Genomic DNA, 23,231 nt, shown 5'->3' on the forward strand with positions numbered 1-23,231 from the left:
GGGGGTTGTAAACACACACGGTGTGGGATTGAGCATTCCTATGGGAACGTCATCCGCAGCGGGCCTATCGTCATTCTGGTGCCATTGGAAATGGCGTGGGTGGGGTCGGCGTAGGCCTAACGGGTGGATCGATAGGCAGTTATGCAGGAGTTGGCGGTGCCAGTGTAGGTGCTGGAGGTGCGCGGGGGGGACGTACAACTATTTCACACACCGGAGCATCTGGTGCGAGTGGTGGTGAAAGTGGTATGGGGGTTGCAAACACACATGGCGTGGGAGGGAGCATTCATATGGGAGCACCATCTGCGGCAGGCATATATTCAATCTGGTACCACTGGAAATGGCATAGGTGGGGTCGGCGTAGGTCCAGTGGGAGGATCCATAGGCAGTAATGCAGGAGTTCGCGGTGCCAGTGTCACTGTAGGTAGTGGAGGTGCTCCATTTTCCATTGCCCCAGGAATTGGTGGGGGCCATTTCGGAGTCGATACAGCGGGTGTGCGCCTACCTGGTATCACCGTGAATCTCCCTACAGGTGCAGTAACAACTGCCTCGGGTACTTCAACATCGAATATCGCGGGAATTACCGGGGGCGTTGGGGTTAATCCGGCAGGTGCATCCTTAAGTGGTGGTGCGGGAATTCATGGCGCCGGTGGTAGTGCGCATAGCGCAGGCTTTACTTCTCTTACCACGGGATCTCTCACAGGTAGCCACGGAAGCAGTGCTGCTGGTATACGCGCCCCTGGTGGCGGAGCGAGTTTCCCAGCCGGTACAGGAACATCTACAGTTGGTTCATCCTCACCCATTACCGCGGGAGGTAGTGGAGTTAGAGTCGGTGTAGGCACAGTGGGAACAGGTTCGAGTACTACTGTAGGATTCGCTGGAGTCGGTGGCGGTTTACACGCAGACGGCGCACGCCCAACTGGCGCTGGAGCTTCTGGTGTGGGCATTACCACAAGTGGCACAGAACGCACTGCGTCCGGTATTTCCGCAGTTTCAACAAACGGGAGGTGGCACTCTCATGGCACAGGAAATGGCGTAAACAATGAGGGAAACTCAGACCTTTCTACTTTTGGCCATACCAGAGGACCTGGTGTCGCCGGTACCGGCCCTACACGGAGTAGGTGGGAGCTCTGCGGCTACTGAAGGAGCTGCTGCGGCTGGTGTCACAGCCGTCAGAGGAGGTGCATTCACCAGCGGTGTAACAGGGAATTCCACTGCCATTAGCGGTACACTAACAGGCGGTACAACTAGCTCTGGTAATATTGTGCACACCGGAGGCGGCGCCGCTCTGACATCTGAGGTTTCATCCTCTAGTGGTAGCGCAGGCGCAAGCGGGATCGGCGCAAGCGTAGAAAGGGGAGGTGTCATATCGAGCACAGGAGGTTCACTCTCACATGGAGTTGGAGCAGCCGGCGGTGTTGCTTCTGGAATGCCCTCAAGCGTTACATCGTTACACGGGCATGCTGAAGGCAATACTGGAAGATTAACAGAAGGGACAGCCCTACATAGCACCGCTGTGCACGGCGGAGCTGGTGCCTCACTAAGCTCAGAGGTTTCATCTTCAACTGGCAGCACAGGTTCTAGCACGGCCGGTGTAGCTGTAGGAACAGGGAGTCCCTCAATGAGTGCAAGTGGTTCACTTTCACATGGAGCTGCAGAATTCGGCAATGGCGCTTCCGGAATAGTCTCAGAGGTTCCACCCTCGCATGGAACGGTCAGACTCGAAACGAACGGTACCGGACTATCTACAGGTAGTGCATTACTAAGTGGTGCTATAGGCACTGGAGGCAGTGGTGTTGGAGGTGCCACTCTTGGTGTAGTGCCAGTGGGTGTGCATATACCAGTAGTCACTGTACCTGGTGGCCTCACTGTCGGATCATCTCCGGGGGCTACGGGTGCAGCTGGTACAGGAGGAGTAGGTAGAATTGTTGGAAGCGGTGCTAATGCTGGAATAGGCAGAGTTAGTGTAGCCTTACCTGCAGTCGTAGGATCTGGTGGCGTTAATGTCGGATTATCGCCAGGACCTACAGCCGCAACTGGCGCCACCGGGAGTGATAGGGTTAGTGGAAGTGGATTTAGTGCTGCCTTGAGCCCGGGAAGTATAAGCTTCCCTTCTGGAGTTGTACCAGGTAGCACTACCATCGTATTGGCCCCAGCGGTTGGTGGGAGCGGAGCCACTGGAGGCCCTGGGAGTGTGAACTCCGCTACAGCCGCGGTACCTGGCCATTACACTGTAGGAATATCATCAGGGAATACTGCCACGGGTAGTGCCACATACAGTGCTCTCACTGGTGGAGGTAGCGTTGGTTCTAGTAGAAACAGAGGGGGGGCAGCTTTACTTGGGGTCACAGGAATTGATGGTTCCAACATCGGGTTTGCCCCGAGTGCTGCGCTCACAGGTGTGAATACATCAATGTCTGGTGTTCACGCCTTTTTACTCCCAGGCGCTTCCTACCCACCTCTGTACATTATAAATACCATGTTAGCTGGCGAAGGAGTGAATGGCACGGTCGCTCACAGTAGCTCCGCAGATGCTAACAGCGTTTCCTCAGGAGATATAGACATTGGTGAAGCGCCAACTGGAGGCCTCGAGGATGGTACAGATAATTAAAGTAACACTCGCTTTTTGCAAGAAGATCAATAAAACTTTGGCTGTCATATTCTCACGTGTGTCTCGATTGAATTTCTGTCTGAATATTCTTTTATACCGAGTTAAGTCCATATATTGATCAAATTAAGTGCAACAAAAATTAAAAGTTTACATAATAGGAAATAGTTTATGCGGAGTGATGAATAAGAATGGGAAAAGGAAATTGATGAAATTCTATTACAAACGCATCGTCGATGAGAATTTCTTAATTTTGCACCACGATGAAGCTGCATTATTTTCCTTCATTAGAGATTTTAATAACGCAGAACCGTCAATTTCCTTTTCACATTGTTATTCATCATTCAGCATAAACTTCCTTGACGTCTCGGTATCTCTGCGCAATGTTAACTTAACAACCAATTTTTTCAGAAAGCCCACTCCACGACAGCGATATTTACATTTCAGAAGCAGCCATGTCAAACACTGCAAAGCGAGCATTCACTACAGCCAAGCTATTCAAAAGAATTTGCTCGGACAAAAGTGAATTCACTCGCAACTGTAACCAGCTTCGTAACAAACTAACCGAACAGAAATACCCTTCAGCCAACAATTGACAATTCCCTCAAATGGGCCGACTGTCTCGACCGGAAAGGCCTCATCAGCACGGCCAAGTGATCGGCGCCAAATTCAAGAACTAACGTTATCCTAACACACTCTGCATCTATTCCTAACATGTCGCACATTCTCAGAAAACATAACTTATTGAGACAAAGCGACCGCCTTAAAGACATTTTCACGAAGTCGCCAAGGGTAGTCTATCGTCGCTCTAGGAATCTGCTTGACCTAGGAACCTCTTCCAAGACTAAAGCCATTGCTTCTGCTGGTGGTCAGCCCTGCAATAAACCCCGTTTCAAAGTGTGTATACATATGACCACATCAAAGACTCCTAGAAGCACAGCATCTAGTTTTTCTGTTAAGATCAACGCTGACTTCACTTGCGACAGTACTAACATCATCTTTCTGCTTGAATGTTCAGTGTGTCATATGCAGTATATCGGTCAGACTGAAACATCTCTTAGTATCCGATTTAACAACTATAGTTCACACTTTAAAAGCTAGCCGCACCTGCCATTATCTAAACAAGTTCGACTGCTAGGTCATATGTTGTAATACAGTAATACAATCAGGCTTGAAATCGCACCATGATCGGGAAGTACGAGAATATTTCCTGATTCCTAAATTTATCACTGCGTCATCCGGTATCAGCGAGAGCGTAGGAAAAGTGTCGTGCCTTTCTGTCATATCCTGATGTGTATGTTTTTGTATAGACGTGACTAAACCATGCCCAATCTATTTGCCCCTAAGTTTTGCGTTGTCATAATTGATATCATTATGTAACTTCATGTACAATCATGGTGACACCGTAAAATTTTTTCATGCGTGTTATTTAGCGTGCTAAATTATTGATTTTTACGTGCCAAAACCACGATCTTATTATGAGGCACGCCGTAGTGGGGGACTCCGGAAATTTGGATCACCTGGGGTTCTTTAACGTGCACATAAATCTAAGCACACGGGTGTTTTCGCATTTCGCCCCCATCGTCATTTAGCGTGCTATGGTACACTTGCCGCTGTACTTCTTTTTCTTATTTTTTGCACGTGTACACGTGCATGTACTTCTGACTATGCCCACGTTCGTATGCCCATCAAAGCGGCTGCGTGCTTTTATCTGTGTTTATTCTGACGAAGGCCGTGCCACGCCCGAAACGTTAAAGCATTACACATGCAATTTTCGTAAGTGTTCCCCTTAGTTTCTTCAACTACATACATGCACACATACATACATACGTACGTACGTACGTACGTAACATACATACATACATACATACATACATACATACATACATACATACATACATTCGTACATACATACATGCATACATACATACATACATACATACATACTACATACATACCATACATACATACATACTACATACATACATTACATACATACATACATTGTGTGACAGTCTGCTGGTAGTCATCCAAGTCGGAAATCCTTGTAGCCATGTATCTCAGGAACGCTGAATTTTCATGCTGTATCTGAGGGTTCATGCTGTATGATGACCATATAGATATAATCGGCATGGGGTGTGGCAAGATGACATTCCCGTAGCTGCGCACGTATTTGTAGGCATGGGACGAAATTGTGAAGAAAAGGCAACAGATCACCATAAATTCAGCTGAATAACGCCTCCGAACCTTGTTCATTGGCAGCAACTTCAACTGCTCACGAATGAATTGGAGGTTGCAAACTCTTTCCTCTGTTGTTTTGTCGCTCAGCTTATCGAGCAGGAAAGAAATGGCTTTGAGGATTTCTTCCAATTTCTCTGTAGTTGATTCAAGCTCGCTGTCCCATTTCTTGGACGCCATCGAGAAATTAATATGGTTCCCTCTTTCTCTTTGCGGTAGGTGGAACGCGTGATATAGACCCAAGCTTCGTGGTCAAGCACTTCATGAAGTGAAACGTAACACCAAGTTCGCTTTGATGATACTTAATCCACGGAGCCTCGTCTTCAACGATGTGCACGACCCGCCGGGGTGGCTCTGTCAGCTAAGGCGTTGGCGCTGCTGAGCACGAGGCCCCGGCGGCCGCATTTCGATGGAGGCGAAATGCAAGAACGCCCGTGTTCGTGCGTTGTAGTGCACGTTAAAGAACCCCAGGTGGTCAAAATTAATCCGGAGCCCTCCACTACGGACGTGCCTCATAATCACACCTGGTTTTGGCACGTAAAATCCCGGAAAGAAGAACGATGTGCAGGAGAATGATCCACTCATTGCTTTGAATAGTGTGCCAGAAGGTGCATTTCTTTTGTCTCATGTGAGCAACTATGTCAGTTCGCACAATTTTCTCGGCTTCTTCCTCTTGACGAAATGTCTCGACGGATTCCGCAAGATCTCTTTGCATAGCTAAAGCGTCTAGATGGATCCACTTGATATCAAGGCTGTCCCGTGTGGTACTCTCAGTCGACAAATACGTCGGACAGTCTGGAAATCTCGGTGGAACTGCGTTTTTTCGAACGTGAGGATAGGGCAAAGGAGCCGTGACTATTTTCCCTGAAGCATCATCCAAATATGACCTTTCCCTCATGATGTCCTCTGGGGAGAAATGTGCTGCGCATACCTGAGGAAAAATATGACCCCCGCATGAGTAAGTTCCCTCTCTCTAAGCACCATAAACGCGAATTCACCGAGTGAATTATTTTTAAAAACCACTTTTTCCTTAACTCTTTCCTCATCGCAGGCAGGAAGTTGGTTTTGGTCCATAAGATAAATACAATACAACGATATAGTTATTAAAACGTAAAGATAAATGAACCTAAAATTTTCGTTATTCGCGGCATATAAAAATGCAGACCTTGCCTCTGTATACAAAGGAAGGATATCAGGACGTCGCTTAATGAATATAGTTCTAATACCTTTCATAATCACTGTATACGAACCGTAATTGCGAGATAAGCGCTGTTTTTAAAGTGGAGCCGCCGTGGTACAAAGACCCCATGATAAGCACGATCACACCAGGATGCCATTTTGCGGGGACTTACAACGAAAGCCTGCTCCACGCTCACAGAACGGCAACGAAAGAGCTTTTTACTCATTATTCCGAAAAATGAAATAGCAATCAGGAATATGGAGATTACTCACCCTCGAGTTCCCTTAGGGCAGGAGCCCTCTCATGGCATTGCACGAATCCATTTCTCGAGCAGTTTCTTATCTCGCGGGAACATGAACACGTGGTTTTAGCACTTTGTCCTGTAGTTTCCGTGGCAGCGGGGTACACAACACTTATTTATTTTCTTTAAAATGCCCTCAGGGCCACATGGCATTAAAGAGGGAAGTGGTTACATGTAGTAAAGAAAAACCAATCAAACAAACCAGTGCAGTGAGTTCTGGTAATACAATGATTCTCCTGATTATACAATGTTAGCTAATGTTTCGCGAAAAAGTTTCTTATCGGTGATGGCCACGATACTTGAGGGAAGGTGTTTCCATTCCTGCGGTGTACGGGGGATGAAAGACTTAAAGAAGGACTTCGTGTGACATGAATCAATTCCCACCTTACTGCGATGATCGACGTGGTTTGAAATGTACTGAGGGTGCATTATCAAGTCGTCGTGAAGCGTGGTGTGATGGAAAATTTTATGAAATAGCGAAAGACGGGCGACTTTGCCGCGGTTAGCTAATGGAATAAGTGCTAGGTTAGTTTTCATTAAGGTTATCCTCGCGGTACGCTTATAATTAGAAAGAATGAAACCGGTAGAGTTATTTTGTACTAGATCAAGTGAGGTAGTGAGACTAACGTGACTGTGATCCCATATTGCAGATGCATATTCAAGTTTTGAACGTATTAGAGTGTTGTAAAGCTGTAGCTTTAAAGTAGGTGGTCTTTTCGAAAAGTTCCGCCGTAAGTACCCGAGCATGCGATTAGCATTGTTAATGACGTACTCTATATGAATGGTCCAATTAAAGTTATTCGTAATGTGTACACCGAGATATTTATATGACATGACGAAATCTAAGGTAACGTTGTTAAGGTGATAGGTGCTAGGAGTAGAATTAGATCTGGATAAGCGCATTATTTTACATTTCTTAATATTTAATTCCATTAACCACTTCCCGCACCAGTAAACTACACTATCCAGATCAGATTGGAGTGTTAAACTATCATCAGAGCTGTTAATTTCCCGGAAGATAACGCAATCATCTGCGAACAGATGTTAGAGGATATTGTAACAGTTAGGTCATTAATATAGATGAGAAATAATAGTGGTCCAAGCACAGACCCTTGTGGTACACCTGATTGTACCTCAGTAAGTGGAGAGTTATGACCGTTAGCAGTGACGAATTGGAAACGGTTTGTAAGGAAATGCTCTATCCATTTTGGAAGGTTAGGGTCGATATTTTGCAAGCTCAGTTTAAAAAGTAGTAGTTTATGGCATACTTTATCAAATGCTTTACTAAAATCCAAGAAGACACAATCAGCGCAGGATGAGCGATCCAGGATACGATGTAGCTGATGGGTGAAGGATGATGATGATGAAATAAACTTTAATTTTTCGAGACGGTGTTCCCGAGCGTTTGAGCTGTGGATCACTCTAGGTGGGAGGGTCCCTCATTCCAGGAATCCTCTGGCCGTGATAGCATCCCGGGCTCTGGCGACAAGACGTCGTTGTTCGTCCAGGGCCGGGGTGGATACTAGTGATTTTCGAAAGCCATACTGTCCTGTAGTGAAGTATGAGTTAGACTCTAGAAAGTTCGCCAGATTGGTGAAAACTACATGATATAAGAGTTTACAACTACTGCTTGGAAGGGATATGGGTCGATAATTAAGAGGTGAGTTTCTGGGGCCGGACTTAAAGATTGGAACCACCTTCCCAATATTCCATTCCTTTGGAAGCTCACATGAGTTCAGGGATTGTTGGGAAATGTTTGCCAGTATCATGGAGCTAAAGAGGCTAGTGCTTTTAAGGAATTTATTGTTAATGCAATCGAAACCAGCTGATGAATGATACGGTAAGCTATCTACTAGCTTGTTGATTCCAGGTGCTTCAACAATTGCAGGATGCATTGGTAAGTATTTGTACTGGTATGCGTAAGGAGGTTCAACATTGGCAGATTTCGAAAATTGACTTGCAAATGAATCGTTTAGTATGGTCGCACATCTGTTCTCGGAAACAGCATTTCCAGATGAATCTTCTAATGAAATAGCATTGCGGCAATAAACCGTAGACGTGGGTTTATTATTTGCCAGACCTTTTTAAGATTTGTTTTTAGTATTTCGGGTAGTGTACTAGACAAGTAGTTGTCTTTAGCAGTTTTTAGAGCTGCTATATAAATATCTGAAGCGGATTAATAAGCTGCCCAGGGCGCATCGGAGGGGGATGATTTCGCTAAGTGATAGATGCGCTTTTTCCGGTTAGATAAGCGCTTTAGATTACTGGAATAAAAAATATAGGCTTCTGCTGCTGCTGCTGATGATGATGATGATGCGATTCGTCGGTGCGAAGTTCACTTGCGTCCATATGCTTGGTTCTGAGTGCTGGCTTAACGAGGAATTGACTGCCTTCCACCTTGTGCAATAACAGAACGTGCATTCTCACAGTAAATGAGGTAATGTCTCAGTAATTATATGAACGACCTATAGTCATGACCTAATATTTTTTATTGACGTCATGCGAGATTTGCGTCCAAGAAAGTGCCGTCGAATTGCAGGAGAAATTGCGGCACCCATTTGTAATCACCTAAGCGCATTCTCCTATGTCCGAGCCCGTCTGGCTCGTCGCTGTAATTTGCAACCCAAATGAAACCATATTTATGTGAGAGAAATTACCCAGCTTTCCTATTGATACTGTTCAACCCTGAGTCTACATGTATGGCAGCTTCCGTGTCGTACAGCTTACCATAGCCCTAGAGCCCAGCCATACGACGGACCCAATTATTTAGGAAAAAATAGTCAAGATCGTTTTTCGCAAAAATGCCGTTGCACCTTGCTCAATAACTGTTACAAAAATGCGGCTCTGTAAGTGGGCGAATTCATGAGCCACGTTGTGATTCTCTTCATCGGTGACATGGTACACTTTAAAGTTCTCCAAAGTGACATATGCATGAATCGGTACCAACGACTCCGAAGTCGTCCACCTCGCAAACGCAATATTTAGAAGGGTTAGTGATGGCCCTGCCGGCTCTATTTTCGAAGACTTTAGTTTCACCGGGGAAATGCGGTTTGTGCACACTTCACTTGCCCGAGTGGTTGCGGCACCCGCGAGCACGGCGTCGTACCTTCTGGATGCTATGTATATGTCTAATACTTTAGTGCGCGCTCCGTTAATATTCGTCGTAAACAACAAGGCTAGCAGTTTTTCTTCATTTAAGACTAATTATAGCCATGTTGCGCTAGCTCATCAACGCTCAGAGCAATAAATCACCAGACGAGTATTAAAGCGAACCTTACTATGTCTCACTGATTCGTCAGTACGTGTGCACCAAAAACGCACTGCAGGAAAGCCAACATACATAATGGAACTATCTGAGCATCTGCGCACACAACAGAACAACGGCTGCGCATCGGCGCACACAATAGAATAACGGCGCACGACATACGTATCGTAGAACACTACAGTTTGCATTCGCAGTTGTACCGATAAGAACAATGGGAACTGCAACGCCACGGTAAACGCGCGTCACGCAATGCATTCCCGGCCGTCACCATGGCTAGGCCGCGGGTGCAGCGCACAGCTGAAGAGGCTGCCGTACGCGAACGCAAGCGCAAGCGCGATCGTGCTCGTAAGGCCGATCCCGTGTATTGACAACGGCCGAGCCTCTGGCCATCTACCACAGCAATCACAACGCAATACTGTGCAAGTGTAGAGTCGTCCGTGAAAGTGCGAGTGTGTGCGTGTAAACAACGGCTACATGATCTAAAATAAAGGCTATGGACCTTAATGAAATGTGTGTTCACTGAACTACAACGCTCGAAAATTACAATCCTAAACTATCAGTCAAATCACACACGCATCGTACCGGGTGGCTCAGCATTTCTTGGTTCGTTGCGTGGTCGTTGGCTTTGGACTTTGACTTTGATACAGTTTCCATGATAGAAAGCTTTGTGTTCAACCACCTTTCTATAATAAAGGGGGCTTTGATTTTTTATGTTGGTGACGTGGCGATACTTCGAACTCTCCCGCGAGTCAGGTGCCTGAGTTGGGAAAAACGTATCCGGAGAAAACACAACGAATGACAAGGATTTATTTCCTATTTTATTAGGTTTTCATGTGCTCCTCCGGTATGTTACGCAATATGACAAAGATGCCGTCGATTCCGCGTTTCTAAACGTTTAGCGCAGTAGTATGACCGTAGATTATATTTAGCGGGTTTAATATGTTGTTAGTGGGATGGAAAACATTCAGCAAAATATAGACTTTCCTAGCCAGTGTTTAGAAAACTAGAACTCAGGCATGTACAGTCTCCCGCATTTTTAGCTATATCGCGTAAGAACCCTATAATATGGTCGCACGTTGTCCTGGAGGGAACATCGCATCAGACGACTCTTGCACAGGAGCGTGCTTAGTGCACTTGGCAGTACTTCTGCCGGTGTCGCTTATTATCGCAGCTTAAAGGCGCTAAATTGACGCGTGATGGACGCTCGCACGATGTAGCTAAAGATAGCGGAGGCTGTACATAGCCGAACTCTACGTTTTTCGGTTTCTGCGTTCTTGTATCCCGAAGAACGCCGTTACTAACAGTGGTTAAGATGATCCTTATAGTTATGTACTGGCCCCACAAAGAGACGTGTGTGTTTTCGGGACCTCAAAACATTGTTGGTGCCCAAGACAGGTGGATTAGCCGCACCAAAGTACACAAAACTAGGCATGTGGAGCTCATTTATTCAGCGGCCTCTGTGAGTCACGTGATCTTGGATCAGCGGTGAATGATTGAAGGAAGATGAAGAGGCGCACTGTTCATTGCTCGGTCTGCACTTTTGTACATTTCCTGACTATTTGAGTCGCCAAATAATGGACTGTGTTTCCTTTTACTGCATTTAATGTTGTGTGCTCGTTATGTCTGTTGCACATATGTTTTTTCTTAACGCTGGTGCTTGTTCTTTTTTCTGATACGCGAGAAGCGAAAGCTGCTTTCGTGGGATGAAAATGTTGACTTTTCTACTTTTTTACCTTCATGAATTAGCCGACCACGTTCGTTTCCGCGTGACGTCTTCCCCTTTGGAGTCGCTATTTAGAAAATGAAACAGTTTCTGTAGATGATTTTACATATTTTTACTTTCTAATTGGTCTGAACAAAAAACTAAGGCCTCATATGATATGTCTTATAGATTATAGACTAATTTATGCGTTATTGCGTTCTCATCTGGCTCTACAATCTGTGGCTATAGGCCTGTTATTGCAATGACGCCGCAGTCAGTGGCGGCGAAATCGCTTTTACCTACGCCTGGTCTTCTTATTTTGAACCATGTCTTATTTAACTGCGCCCACAATGAACGAAGCTGCCATGGCCGCAACTCAAACAAATGACACTGCGTTTTAAAAATAAGGGCCACAGTTTTGAAGGTTTCATGAGAGCGGTTGTACTTTCTATTGCGTCCAGCCACAGCGAGGTTGCTGGCACTATCCAGTCTTGTATTTTCCTACTGCTCTACTCGCCGGAAACGGATGTATAATTTATTATGGCTTCAACTGATACCTCATTTAAGCGAACGTTTATCCGCCTTGCAATCGCAGGTTGCGTCTCTCCAAAATGTGGCGAAAACGAAGTTCCCGTGAGCGGCAAGGCTCGGCAAGACGTGTTCTGCAGGTCCATGCACACACCCCATTCGGTGTTGAAGCAACTGCGTGAATGCGTCTGCAAGCGCCACTTCGTCCGCAATTCATGGGGGGAGTGCGTCCCCAAGAAAAACTGCCGCCGCTGCAAGTCTCGCCGACAAAAAGACTGGCACTTGTGCTCGTCGAGCTGCCCCGTCACCGGAAACAAAACCATCAGTTTATTTTGCCGCACATTGTGCGCTCCTGGATGTGACTGTCCTCCTGGTTGGGTTGTGTGAGTAGAAGTTCTCTGTTTAAAGCGTGTAGCTTCTTTTGTTTGTTTGAAATTAACCGCGATTTTTATAGTGTGTTTAACCGGTTACGTGGGCTGATCCCGAAGATGTGCAGTCTAGCTCAGTAGCAAACATTGTGAATAAACCGTAGACGCTGATTTTTAATGTATGGCAATAGCCCTAACAAACCAACCAACCATTGGGCGAATGAAGGAGCATTTTGCTTACCAGGTCTGACGACCTATCATCGACCACCGACCATCGGTCATTGACCGACCCCGAAAACGGGCGAAAGAGGCAAAGAAAGGCATTCGCTTTTAAATCGCACAAGTGTGCCGCGAGGCACACCCCCTGCTTAGGCTGAGGACAGCCACGTTGCCTGTTACGGTGGCCGCCATTTTCTTGCTTCCGCCGGTTGAGGGGCTCGATTTGGTATAAGATAGCTGCTGCTCGCTGCAGGTGTTTGTACTGCATGTCACGTTCGATATTCTTTCCTTTTCTTGCGTAGATAAAAAGTTAATGTGAACATTCAGTGGGCGCATCCTTTGTGACTTGGCTATGTTTTGTACTTTTGCAGTTTAACACTCCCCTACAACTATGCATTAGAGCGATTCTAGGTATGCAAATAAATAAATAAATTGGCAATAATAATGGGAATATCATTCTAAGTGCGACGCATTTTAGGGGCCCGGGCTGTCAGCGTGTAATGTGACCTCATGTTGTGGTCCCGCGCGAAAACAGGGTCAAAACAAGTGCAGAATTGATCAAAACCGGTTCAACATAAGCTAATATGATTCAGAATAGTGTAAAAGATTGGAATAATCAAGTAATAAGCGCATTAATTAGCAGAAACTAGTTAAAATCTTGTAATGTGGTCTCATGTAGCCGTGGTCACACGCAAAATCAAGTTCTCAAAACAGGGTCAAAACAAGTGCAGAATTGATCAAAAACGGTTCAAAATAAACTAACATGATTCAGAATAATTTTAAAGATAGGAGTATTGATGAATTTATCGAAAATATTTAACAGAATTTCATTAAAATCGCTTCTACCATTAGCAAAGGCTTTGGCTCCATGTGCGTGGCGGTTTCCCACCAGTTGTGGCTTAGCACAGGGAGCTAAGTGTACAAACGATAGTATCAGAAGTGGAATTATACATGGATAAATGGAGTACAGAAAAACATTTTACATCTAGGCTTGGTTTTGTCCTAGCAATAAAATTACCGGTGGCAATGTATTTGATACTAGGACAAATAAAGTAAAAAATAAAGCAAGTATGGCTTTCAGGATGGCCAAACGGATGATGGATTGCTAAATACAAGATAAACGCAGGATAAAACAAGATAAACACAAGGAGAAGACCGGTGAATCATTGCTTCGCAATTCCGCAGCTTTCACGTTGAGTAGAACTAGATTACCACCGAGTTTACCATGACTACTGTCCCGGACCGGTACCGAATTTAAGACTGCATTATCTCTGGGGTTGTCACAATCAACGATTGTCACGCCTGACCAGTTTTTAGAGACATATAGGTGACCACGATGATGACAGGCAACAGTCGTACAACTTCTTTGCTGTCACCGTAAAGCTTCTGTCATTAGCTGGCGTCGTCACACCAGCACCATCACACCTTCTTAGCCGGTGCCGTTGCACGCAGCGGTAAGATCGCTATTGCATGCGCATAGACAGGACAGATAAACACGGACATTGCGGAAAATTGAAGAAGTAGCCGAATGATGAAAACAACTGCTGGCGATGTACGCATGAGCAGCATTCTGACGCCCACCGGCACTAATACGCGTTGACGACTACTTGTACGGAGCTATACGGAGTAGGGATATTAGTTTTATCGGCTGCATAAATTTGACACATTCGCGCACAAGCAAACATGAATAGATCACTCTCGATGACCGCAGACAATTAACCACTGTCAAAACGCTGGCGTGAGGAAGCGCACCCGCCGCAGCAAGCAAAAGTTCGTACGGAAACTGAGCGGCGAAAGCACAGAGCATACAAAGGTCACAGCCCTCTGGAGATCGCTTTCAAGATACGGTGCGCGCGACAGCCCGCACCGGCGCAAAGTACAAGCACGCATTTGTTGGCAGAGTAGAAGCCCCCCCCTCCCACCCACGCTGCCTTTCCACTTTCCTCCTTTCGCGTGGGAGATTGCGTCGCCAGTTCCCTTTGCACCGGTTGCAAGATATGCATTTGGTGCCGCAGCACAGCGTGCCCCCCCCCCCCCTCCCTCCCTCCCTCCCATACCCCCACGGCGTTTCGCGCGGAAAGTTGCCTTTGCTCTCCGCCGCGCGCTCGCTCTCCGTGAAAGCGCTTGTCCTCTGCGCGCTTTCAGTCGCACATTCGGCGCGCAGCGGCGATTTTATCGCCCTTGGACTTTATACGGAACCTCGCAGCGACGGCGGAAATCCGCTTGAAGTGTCCATATAATTGCTATCGCAATAAAAAGCTCGAGCGCAAGGAAGTACAGATATTACATGTTTTTATGTAAAAATACATTATGAAGAAAATCATTATAAAAAGCATATTTCAGAGCAGACATAATTCAACTTGTGATTATTATAGCTCAATCTTTCACTTTCGTACTAGTTACTGTGCCTACAATAAATCTTAAGCACCAGCACAAGTTTTGTTTCTGTGACCACTGAGGTAGGTGAATGCGCAGACTCTTCCTTGTGTAGGCGGCTACCAGCATCTTGCTTATTGCTCCCTTGTGATCTGTACACGTGTTCAGGCACGGTTGGTCTGCTTTCCGAAGTTATTCAGTAAGGGATTGGAGTGGCGACTTCATCGTGTGTACTTTGTTCATGCATACGCAATAACGTCCGTCAACTGCTTTTCGTGGTTCTTCAGGGGGCAGATCTATTCACTGCTTGCATGGCGCAGGTTCCGCCCGTCACTCACATATTCACTGAGAGTTGTCAACGAGGCATATTCATTGATAGCCACTCCAAGGAGAGCATCCTTGGACTGGGAGCTGGATGCGGACTTTAATATCGAATAACATTTTTGTAGCTTGACGCATTTCTTAAAAGTACGTCATAATTTATGGCAGAAGCGGTTAAATTATGCCTGATTTAGGAGGTTTCAAAAGTGCATCGGTCTGCCTCACCCTGCCACTGGGCGCTATCCAATTAGCTCGAGCCTCCTGCATTAAACATCGGATTGCCAAGTTATGATAACGAAGTGCTTCCTTTTCGTGGCGCACGCAGCAGATGTTTTTGAGCTTTGTGGTAGCCGTCCAAGGATGTTATCTACCTCCCGTAACCAACATCAAATGCAAAATTTTATACATTAACGAACATTCCTCTAGGAGGTATTGCAGACAATTGACAAGTATTTTGTGATAGTCTGCACGCCAGCAGTGAAATATGATTGGCACAAAAAATGGCCACACATGATTTCATCTCGCGATGCTGGTTGCTCACGTGTAATAACTTACCTGCCCTTAATTGTACGAACATCCATCTATAAAACTGTGAATGCCGCATTGAAAGAAAGTGTAAGAAATTTGAATGAATTAAAATTTTTACCACCTTTACGCAAATAAAATCAACGTTCCGTATGATACGAATTGAATAGTTAATTTCATACGGAACGTTTCTGAAGTATCGAAATCTTGGCCGACAATTCTTAACCGACAAGTCAGTTAATGATATCTCAAAATAGTGCAGTCTTGAAGTACTTCCGCCGTGAAATGCAGCCTTATTAGGGCACCAGCCAATTTTCTTGTTTTGGGATTTTTTTGTCAGTCGCGCAGATAAATTGAACGCAGTTTTACTTTTGAATTTGCACGTCATCACTGAAATATGGAGCTTTGGATACGCAGATTTAAGGAGTAGGAGGGGTCATAGAGCCACATGAACTAAGTCTGACGTAAAAAATGTCTGCGTATTTGCGATAGAATTTACGATATCAGTACGCATATTAGTCATTTCACACACTTTTACCGAAAAAGCCCGTCGGGATGAAGGTTTGCCTGCGCTTTGTGATTGCCTGTTTTCCACTTGCATTTTCCGCTCTTACAACAAATCTTTCGTCAATTCCATTCAGACCTTCTATACAATTAACTTATGTGGTATATCTTACAGGGACCCCACGAACTGGAAGAAGTGCGTCAAGGTGGAGAAAAATCCTCCGATATGTCCACCACACTCCAGGTTCGAACCCTGCGTGTCCACCTGCGAGCCAGTATGTGGCATAATTCCGCCGAAGCCTTGCTTCACACACTGCCACCGAGGCGCATGCGTCTGTGATAAGGGCTTCGCTGCATTCCTGCGAAATGCGGAGTTCATTTGCGTGCGCCAAGAAAAGTGTGACTGGTACCTACGCACTGCGCGTTTCTTTACACTTAACGGGACATCGTTTGCAGGCGCGGAACGCACACATGGCCTGATGAACAACCTGGTTGGCGTCATCACAGGCCCCGGTGGTGTGATTTCGCCTGGTGCTTCTGGGCATGCTTTTACCGCTGGTGGAACACATTCGATCGCTACAGGCTTACATGGTAGCGCCGGGATAGGTCTGGGTGGTACTACAATAAACTCCGGAGCGACATCTTCAAGCAGTGGTTCTGGACTTGGGCTCGTCGGCGCAGGTGCAGGCATCGTGGGTCTACTACCATCAGCAGCAGCAGGACTCGGCGCAGTTGGAGCAGGCTTAGGAAGAGGGCTCACACCTGTTTCTGCAAGACCTGGGGGCCTTAGTATAGGACCATCAGGTGCACTCCCAACGATGTCTCTTAAACCTGGCGCGATTGAGGCAGGTGTAGGTGGATCAAGTTCGTTCCCATCTACTTCGGCGGGAACCAGCATGGCCAATGCCGGCGTGGGAATGGCTGGTACCCAACCAGGTGTTCATATAGAACCTGGAGTGGTCGGTACGGCTTCAGGCACGGCTGGCGCCGCAGGTTTGCTGACACCTGCTACAGCAGGACTGAGCGCGATCGGGACAGGTATATCAGGTGCACCCGCGCCTTTTTCTGGAAGTTCTGGAAGGCCAGGCATAAGCAGAGGAAGTGCGCTCCCGGCCGGGTCTCCAGGATTGGGTGGCATTCGTGCTGGCTTAGGTGAAACAAGTGCGCATCCATCTCTGTCTGCAGAATCTGGTGGGGTCCATGCCAACTACGGAACAGAAAGTACACATCCAACTGTTAACACAGGACGTGGCATGGCCGGTATCGGCACAGGCACTGCAGGCGCCACGGGCTTTCTGTCATCTGCTACGGCAGGACTTGGCACAATCGGCGCAGCCATCACAGGTACACGCGGATCTGTTTCTTCAAGTCCAGGCAGTGTCGGTATAGGCGGTGAAAGTGTACTCCCGGCAGTATCTCACGGAGTGGGCGGTATATATTCTGGTCTAGGTGGAACGAGTGCACACTCATCTCTCTCCTCAGAAGCTGGTGGGGTCCATGCCGGTTTGGAAACAGGACATGCACGCCATGGTGTTCATATGAGACGTGAGATGGTAGGTTTTAGCACAAGCGCGGAAGGCGGCGAGGGTTTGCTGTCATCTTTTGGAGCAAGACTTGACACAATCGGAGCAGCCGCAGCAGGTGCACCTGGGTCTGTTTATGCAGGCCCTCACAGGGCTGGCACAGGTATAGGAAGTGCACTCCCGGCCAGCACTATGGGAGTGGGTCATATTTTTGCTGGCCCAGTACCAACAAGTGCGCAGCCCTCTCTTTCAACAGGATCTGGTAGGTTGCATGAGGGCTTGGAAACAAGAGCTACACGCCCACATTTTAATACAGAACATGGCACAGTGAGAATTAGCACGGGCACTGCACGCACCACGGGTGTGGTGTCATCTTCTGGAGCAGGGCACGGCGCAATGGGAGCATCCATAGCAGGTGCAGCAGCATCTGTTTCTGGAGGTTCTGGCAGCATTGGTATAGGCACAGAAAGTCCAATACCAGCAGGTGGCCCAAGCGCGCACACATCTTCATTCGCAGCACCTGGTGGCGTTAATACCGGCTTAGGAACAGAGGGTACACGCTCAGGTGTTCATATAGAACGTGGGGCAGTCATTATTGGCATAGGCACTGAAGGCGCAGCGGGTTTTCTGCCATCTTCTGGAAGAGAACATGGCACGATGAGAACATCCATAGCAGGCGCACCTGCGTCCGTTTCTGCAGGTTCTGGCAGCATCGGTGTAGGCTCAGGTAGTTCACTCCCCGCTGGTTCTCCGGCACTAGGCGGCATCAATGTTGGTTTAGGTGGACCAAGTGGGTACCCGTATCTTTCTGGAGAATCTGGTGGGGTTCATACCAACTTGGGAACAGGCGGTATCCACGTAGGTGTTTCTACGATAGGATCCGCGACGACCAGTGCGAGCACAGACGGTGCAGGTGCCGCAGGTGCGCTCGCATCTGCTGCAACAGGACTTGGCGGGATCGGAACAGGCTTAGCAGGTGGTTTGAGAGGTGCCACAGGTGCATCGGGTAGACTCCCTGCCGTTTCTGCAGAACCTGGCGGTATCGCTAGAGGTGTAGGTGGAGCAGGTACATTGCCCGCTGGGTTCGCAGGCTCTGAAGGGGTCCGTGTCAGTTTTGGCGGAGCAGGTTCACAGCCAAGTGTTCTTCCAAGTACTGGCGAAGTTGGAATCAGGGTAGGTGGAGGAGGGGCTTTGCCATCTTTGTCTGTAAGACCTGGTAGCACGAATGTTATAGCCACTGCAGGAAATGGTAGCCTATATCTTACACGAGGGCTTCATCTACACAGACCTGGAGCATCTGCCACCACTGGAAATGGTGCAGGTGACGTCTCAACAACGTCAGGGGCTACAGTTTCAACTGGTGGTTTTGGATCTCATTGGTCCGGTGGCGTTGCTGGCGCAGAAGAAACACGCACATCGGCTTCCACAGGGTCTGGCGGGTCAGGCATCGGCATTCACGCGGGTAGTACTGGTCTAACTGCTGCCGGAGGTAGCGCTCTCCCATCGGTTACAGAAGCGTATGGTGCAGGAGGTAGTGCCACATCGCACTATGAGGTTCCATGGTCCAGTCGCGTAACCGAAGCAGGAGGGAGCGACAGTTATATCAGTGCAGGTCGACACACATTCGTTAACCTGGGCTCTAACTGGACTGGTGGCTCTTCTTATAGGGCTGGAATTGGAGTCGGTAGTGTCGGAGCGCCATCTGGTGCTGCTACTTTACGTAATGCGATAGCATTTGGTGGAAACGCACACACATCTGGATCCTTGGGTTCTTCTGGGCACGGTGTCAATATAGAAACAGCAACCAGTGGATTAACTGGTGTTAGTACAAATACAGGGGTTGTTCCTGGAACGCGCAATGGGGAAGGAATCTTATCGTCTGCCGCTGCTAATCGAGGGCCTGGTGCTAGTATACACTCACCTGGAATGGCCTCAGCAGGAATTATAGGGATTGTTCCAACTGCTAGCGGTACGCACCCAGGGGGTGCAAGCGCAAACGGTACGGCGACACATGGGAATGCCATGATCGCACGATATCGAATTGGTTTTCCATTTATTGGTACTGCAAGAAATGGTGGAGCCGGTTACATTTTCTACCCATATTACCCCCGGTTGTTGTACTTTGCCGGTGCTCTGGGAAATCGTAGCGTTTTTATTGTACCGCCACCCGGTGCGCGATTACCACGTATCTCAAGCAGTGGCTCGAGCACCAATGGTGAAGTCGCAGAGTTAGGAACCTCGTCTGTCGGAAGCATGGACATCGGAGAAAACCATCCAAGTAGCACAGGTGCCACGGATGAATCTCGTACTCCTCCGTCAGGACCGGTGCGCGCTGTAAACGAATAAAATAGGTTTTCTCTGAGGAACCTTAGCGTCTTCTTATGGCCTTTCTGCACTACACAGAATTTGCACTTGAGCATCCAAATGAAAAATTACTGATATTCAATCCACGTGTTGAGGCCAGAAACACGAAGCTTTCGCGAAGCGCCTAAATAAATCATATGTAACTGGTTATAATAAGCACAGCATTATGCACCACAGACATTACCTCTTTCCCGTGAAATAGGCATGACGCGGAGACCTGTACCTACCGTACGTGCCCGCGCTCTGTACTGTTTCCAGCATTGGCACCCATTTCATACGATATTGCATCCAGGGTCGATAGTTAGATAGTTAGTTAGATATATAGATAGTGTAACAGTAAATGCACTTTCCTAGGCGAAATATCGATCAAGCAAACATGCCAAACCCCCGACACTGGGAAAGTAGGCACACAAAAGCTTTTTCATTGAACGAAGTCTGCTCTTAATGATGTATATTTGTTGCAATGAAGATACAAAGGTATCATTTCTTTTATCACTGAGTAATCCCATAGAATACAAGGCCAGCAGCCACGACACCTGTAAGCTTAATAAAAATAGTTGTGCTGTCATGCGTGTGAGCTATTCGGAATGACAGCAGCACCCAGCCATAGTCAGAGAAGTCCGGATGGATTCGCAAATAAAGCGTCGTTGTATTAAAGTCAAAAGGAAAATAACAATAAATGGGTAAGTCGCACAATTCACCTTCATAAAAAATATTTTGGGCAAATTTACATAAATGCTACTTGTGAAACAAATTTTATAATTTCAAGAACAGTGCGTATAAGGCAGAGCCCCTGTAGTCGAGGGCCGTATGTTTCAGAACAGCTCGTTTGCATTGTCTAAGACAATGCAAAACCTTGTTTCGCATCTTCATCTTATCAAATATGAACTCATTCCTGTGAGATGACTACGTAGAAGCCTTTTATTCTTGGTTTATTGCCTTGTGTATTGCTGGAGTCTCCAATTTCGGACTGTAGCCGCTAATAAACATAGCGCGGAAAGGGCCTTCAAGGCTGCCAATAGGCTCAACTGCGAACAAACTGGTTGTTGTGATGATCTTCGCGCCTTTTCTTTTCTGTACGCATGAGAAGGCCATGTGCACAAAATGTATGTGTTGGACGACATTGGACACATCTCTTTAAAAAGAAAAAAACTTTCCATAATTCTGTGTTAAGCACGTCGTCGTTATGCCTCATGCTGATGGAACATATTCATGCAAACGTTTGAAAAAAGCCGTTCCACTTCCAAGAGTTGCAATTTCTGCTTCTAGCTTTCTCTTCATAGCTGTCCTGTTTCAATACTGCTAACGCAACTCGCTCCATCGCTCTTGTCACGCTACCTCCAGCCACTCATGTTTCTCCATGCATGACTCCGCTAACGCATGCTCCCGGTGCATCACGTCGTCTACTCGGCATGACTAAGGCATTTCTATAACTTCAATGGCTTTGCAGAGTGCACTCTCTTCAAAGGTGCATGCTTAAATTACAATTTTAAACGGCGAAACCGCCTACCAAACCAAACCGTATTGATCTCATTGGTACCTTGATGTTAAAATAAATCTTAGACCAGCAAAAAAAGTATCGGTTTCTAATTAAACTTATCTATATAAGTGCGAAGTATCAGCATAAAATATCTATTATCTTGCTTAATGAGGCGAAACCATGTTTTCTTTTGATATCTGGGAAAGCATTGTAGGGGATTCAATGGCCGTTTGATCATTTGTTGTGGCTCTACTGATCACCGAAATGTTTCACATAAGAGCAGCATGTCAGTGCGCATGTGTGCTATATAACTCAAAATTTTCGACCAATACGTCGAGTAGTTCTCAGGGGGCAACCACTCCAGAGTTTCTAAAACCTCTCAACATTCTTTAGTAAAGTGATGATAAATTATGTACGTTTCACAACCACTCTAATACCTTGTCAGTAACATAAATACTTTTTGCTTTAGTTTCACAGGGCTTTCCTTGCAGTTCTGTCGCGATGGTTGATAGCAACGTAATAATGGCTGCAACGAAGAATTAGTGTAGCTGATACGTTGCTTCATGTACACTGTAGCGCACAAGGCACCCAGGCCACGACATAAAAACAGGGACATGGAGTGTTGCGATGTTGGGATCCGAGCGGCCACTAAGGCTCTGTGGCTGGAAATGTGGCACGTGCCATGCGATCGAGAGGTCCAGGCCGACGTCCAAGAGATAAGAAAAAGGTTTTATTTACAAACGTACATGATCAGGATTTCCATGTACGAGCACACTTTCACAACACTGAAGATCCGCTTTTTAAGTGCACTTCGTTTCTCTCTTTCTCTCGTCGCGGGAATTCAATGTCCGTCTTCTCGGCCGATCGGAACTGTGTCACAGTCGTCCAAATTCTAATCATGGTGACGCGCCACACCACCGCACTCCGCCTCTGTTGTCCAAGATTCGACCCGCCCTCTGTACAATGCAGATGCAGATTCATGTGAAACTGCGGTCGACCCTGTTCTCACGAGGTCTGTCAGCGTAGGCTATTTGCAACAATAAGCAATTTGCACAAGGGCCAATGACCCCTTCACAGTTTGGGATCCCAGAACTCGTCTCGTTCATCAGTTGCAGGTCGCTTACAGACGAAGGCGCAATGCATAATTGCTTGTCGACAATCCTGACGTGATGTTAGTTTAGTCGCCAGCTCTTACGCGTTGCAAGATGAGAAAACGCGAATGGCAGTCCATAGCTGCAGGTTTGCCGGTGAAGCATCATTTGTCCCGAAGAGCCGCCGGGCCCAACAGTGCTAACGCCAATCGTAACAGGAGCTACAACCCAGTCATTTATCACAGACAGCTATTACTTTGTCTACACGTAAAATTCTACGTTCCCTTCCTTAACACAAACTTAAGCAAACTTCGACAAAATGATGTGGCCTAATCAGTCTCTAATTTCTGACTGGATCCACTAATTATTATTGCGTGAAGAGTGCCAGTCAAGTAGCTGTAGGCATAGTTTTGCGGTAGATGGTAGCCCTAAATTTATTTTTTCACTTAGCTTTCGCGAAACGGTTCAAGTTATACCAGGTGCGTTTTTTAGCTGTGGCAAGTTTTTTCAAATATGCCAATATAAATAATGACAACGTTATTGTTACCACTTGAATACCAGAAATAATTTTCCATAGTTCTTTATCCTAATGCTTCATGAGAAGGTCATCTATATTCATGTCTTTCGTACGTGACGACCAT

At 46.7% G+C, this 23,231-nt stretch overlaps 1 protein-coding gene across 1 annotated transcript; it reads left to right on the plus strand.

Annotated features, from left to right (window-relative positions):
- The first annotated feature begins 234 nt into the window (after positions 1–234).
- LOC125939885 (uncharacterized PE-PGRS family protein PE_PGRS10-like) lies at positions 235–16,879 on the plus strand. The gene is made up of 4 exons (XM_049655392.1): positions 235–2,594; positions 11,887–12,043; positions 16,308–16,407; positions 16,814–16,879. Exons 1-4 carry the CDS (start codon positions 1,040–1,042, stop codon positions 16,877–16,879), a joined length of 1,878 nt encoding a protein of 625 aa, XP_049511349.1. The 5' UTR covers positions 235–1,039.
- Positions 16,880–23,231: the final 6,352 nt, after the last annotated feature.

Source organism: Dermacentor silvarum, chromosome 9 (genome assembly GCF_013339745.2).
Source record: "Dermacentor silvarum isolate Dsil-2018 chromosome 9, BIME_Dsil_1.4, whole genome shotgun sequence".
NCBI lineage: Eukaryota > Metazoa > Arthropoda > Arachnida > Ixodida > Ixodidae > Dermacentor > Dermacentor silvarum.

Coding starts and splice junctions, on each gene's coding strand:
- LOC125939885 (XM_049655392.1), top strand. CDS start 1,040: ATGAGGGAAACTCAGACCTTTCTACTTTTGGCCATACCAGAGGACCTG. Junction 2,595..11,886: donor AACTGGAGGCCTCGAGGATG/GTACAGATAATT, acceptor TTGCAATCGCAG/GTTGCGTCTCTCCAAAATGT. Junction 16,408..16,813: donor GCGTGTCCACCTGCGAGCCA/GTATGTGGCATA, acceptor TCGTCGGCGCAG/GTGCAGGCATCGTGGGTCTA.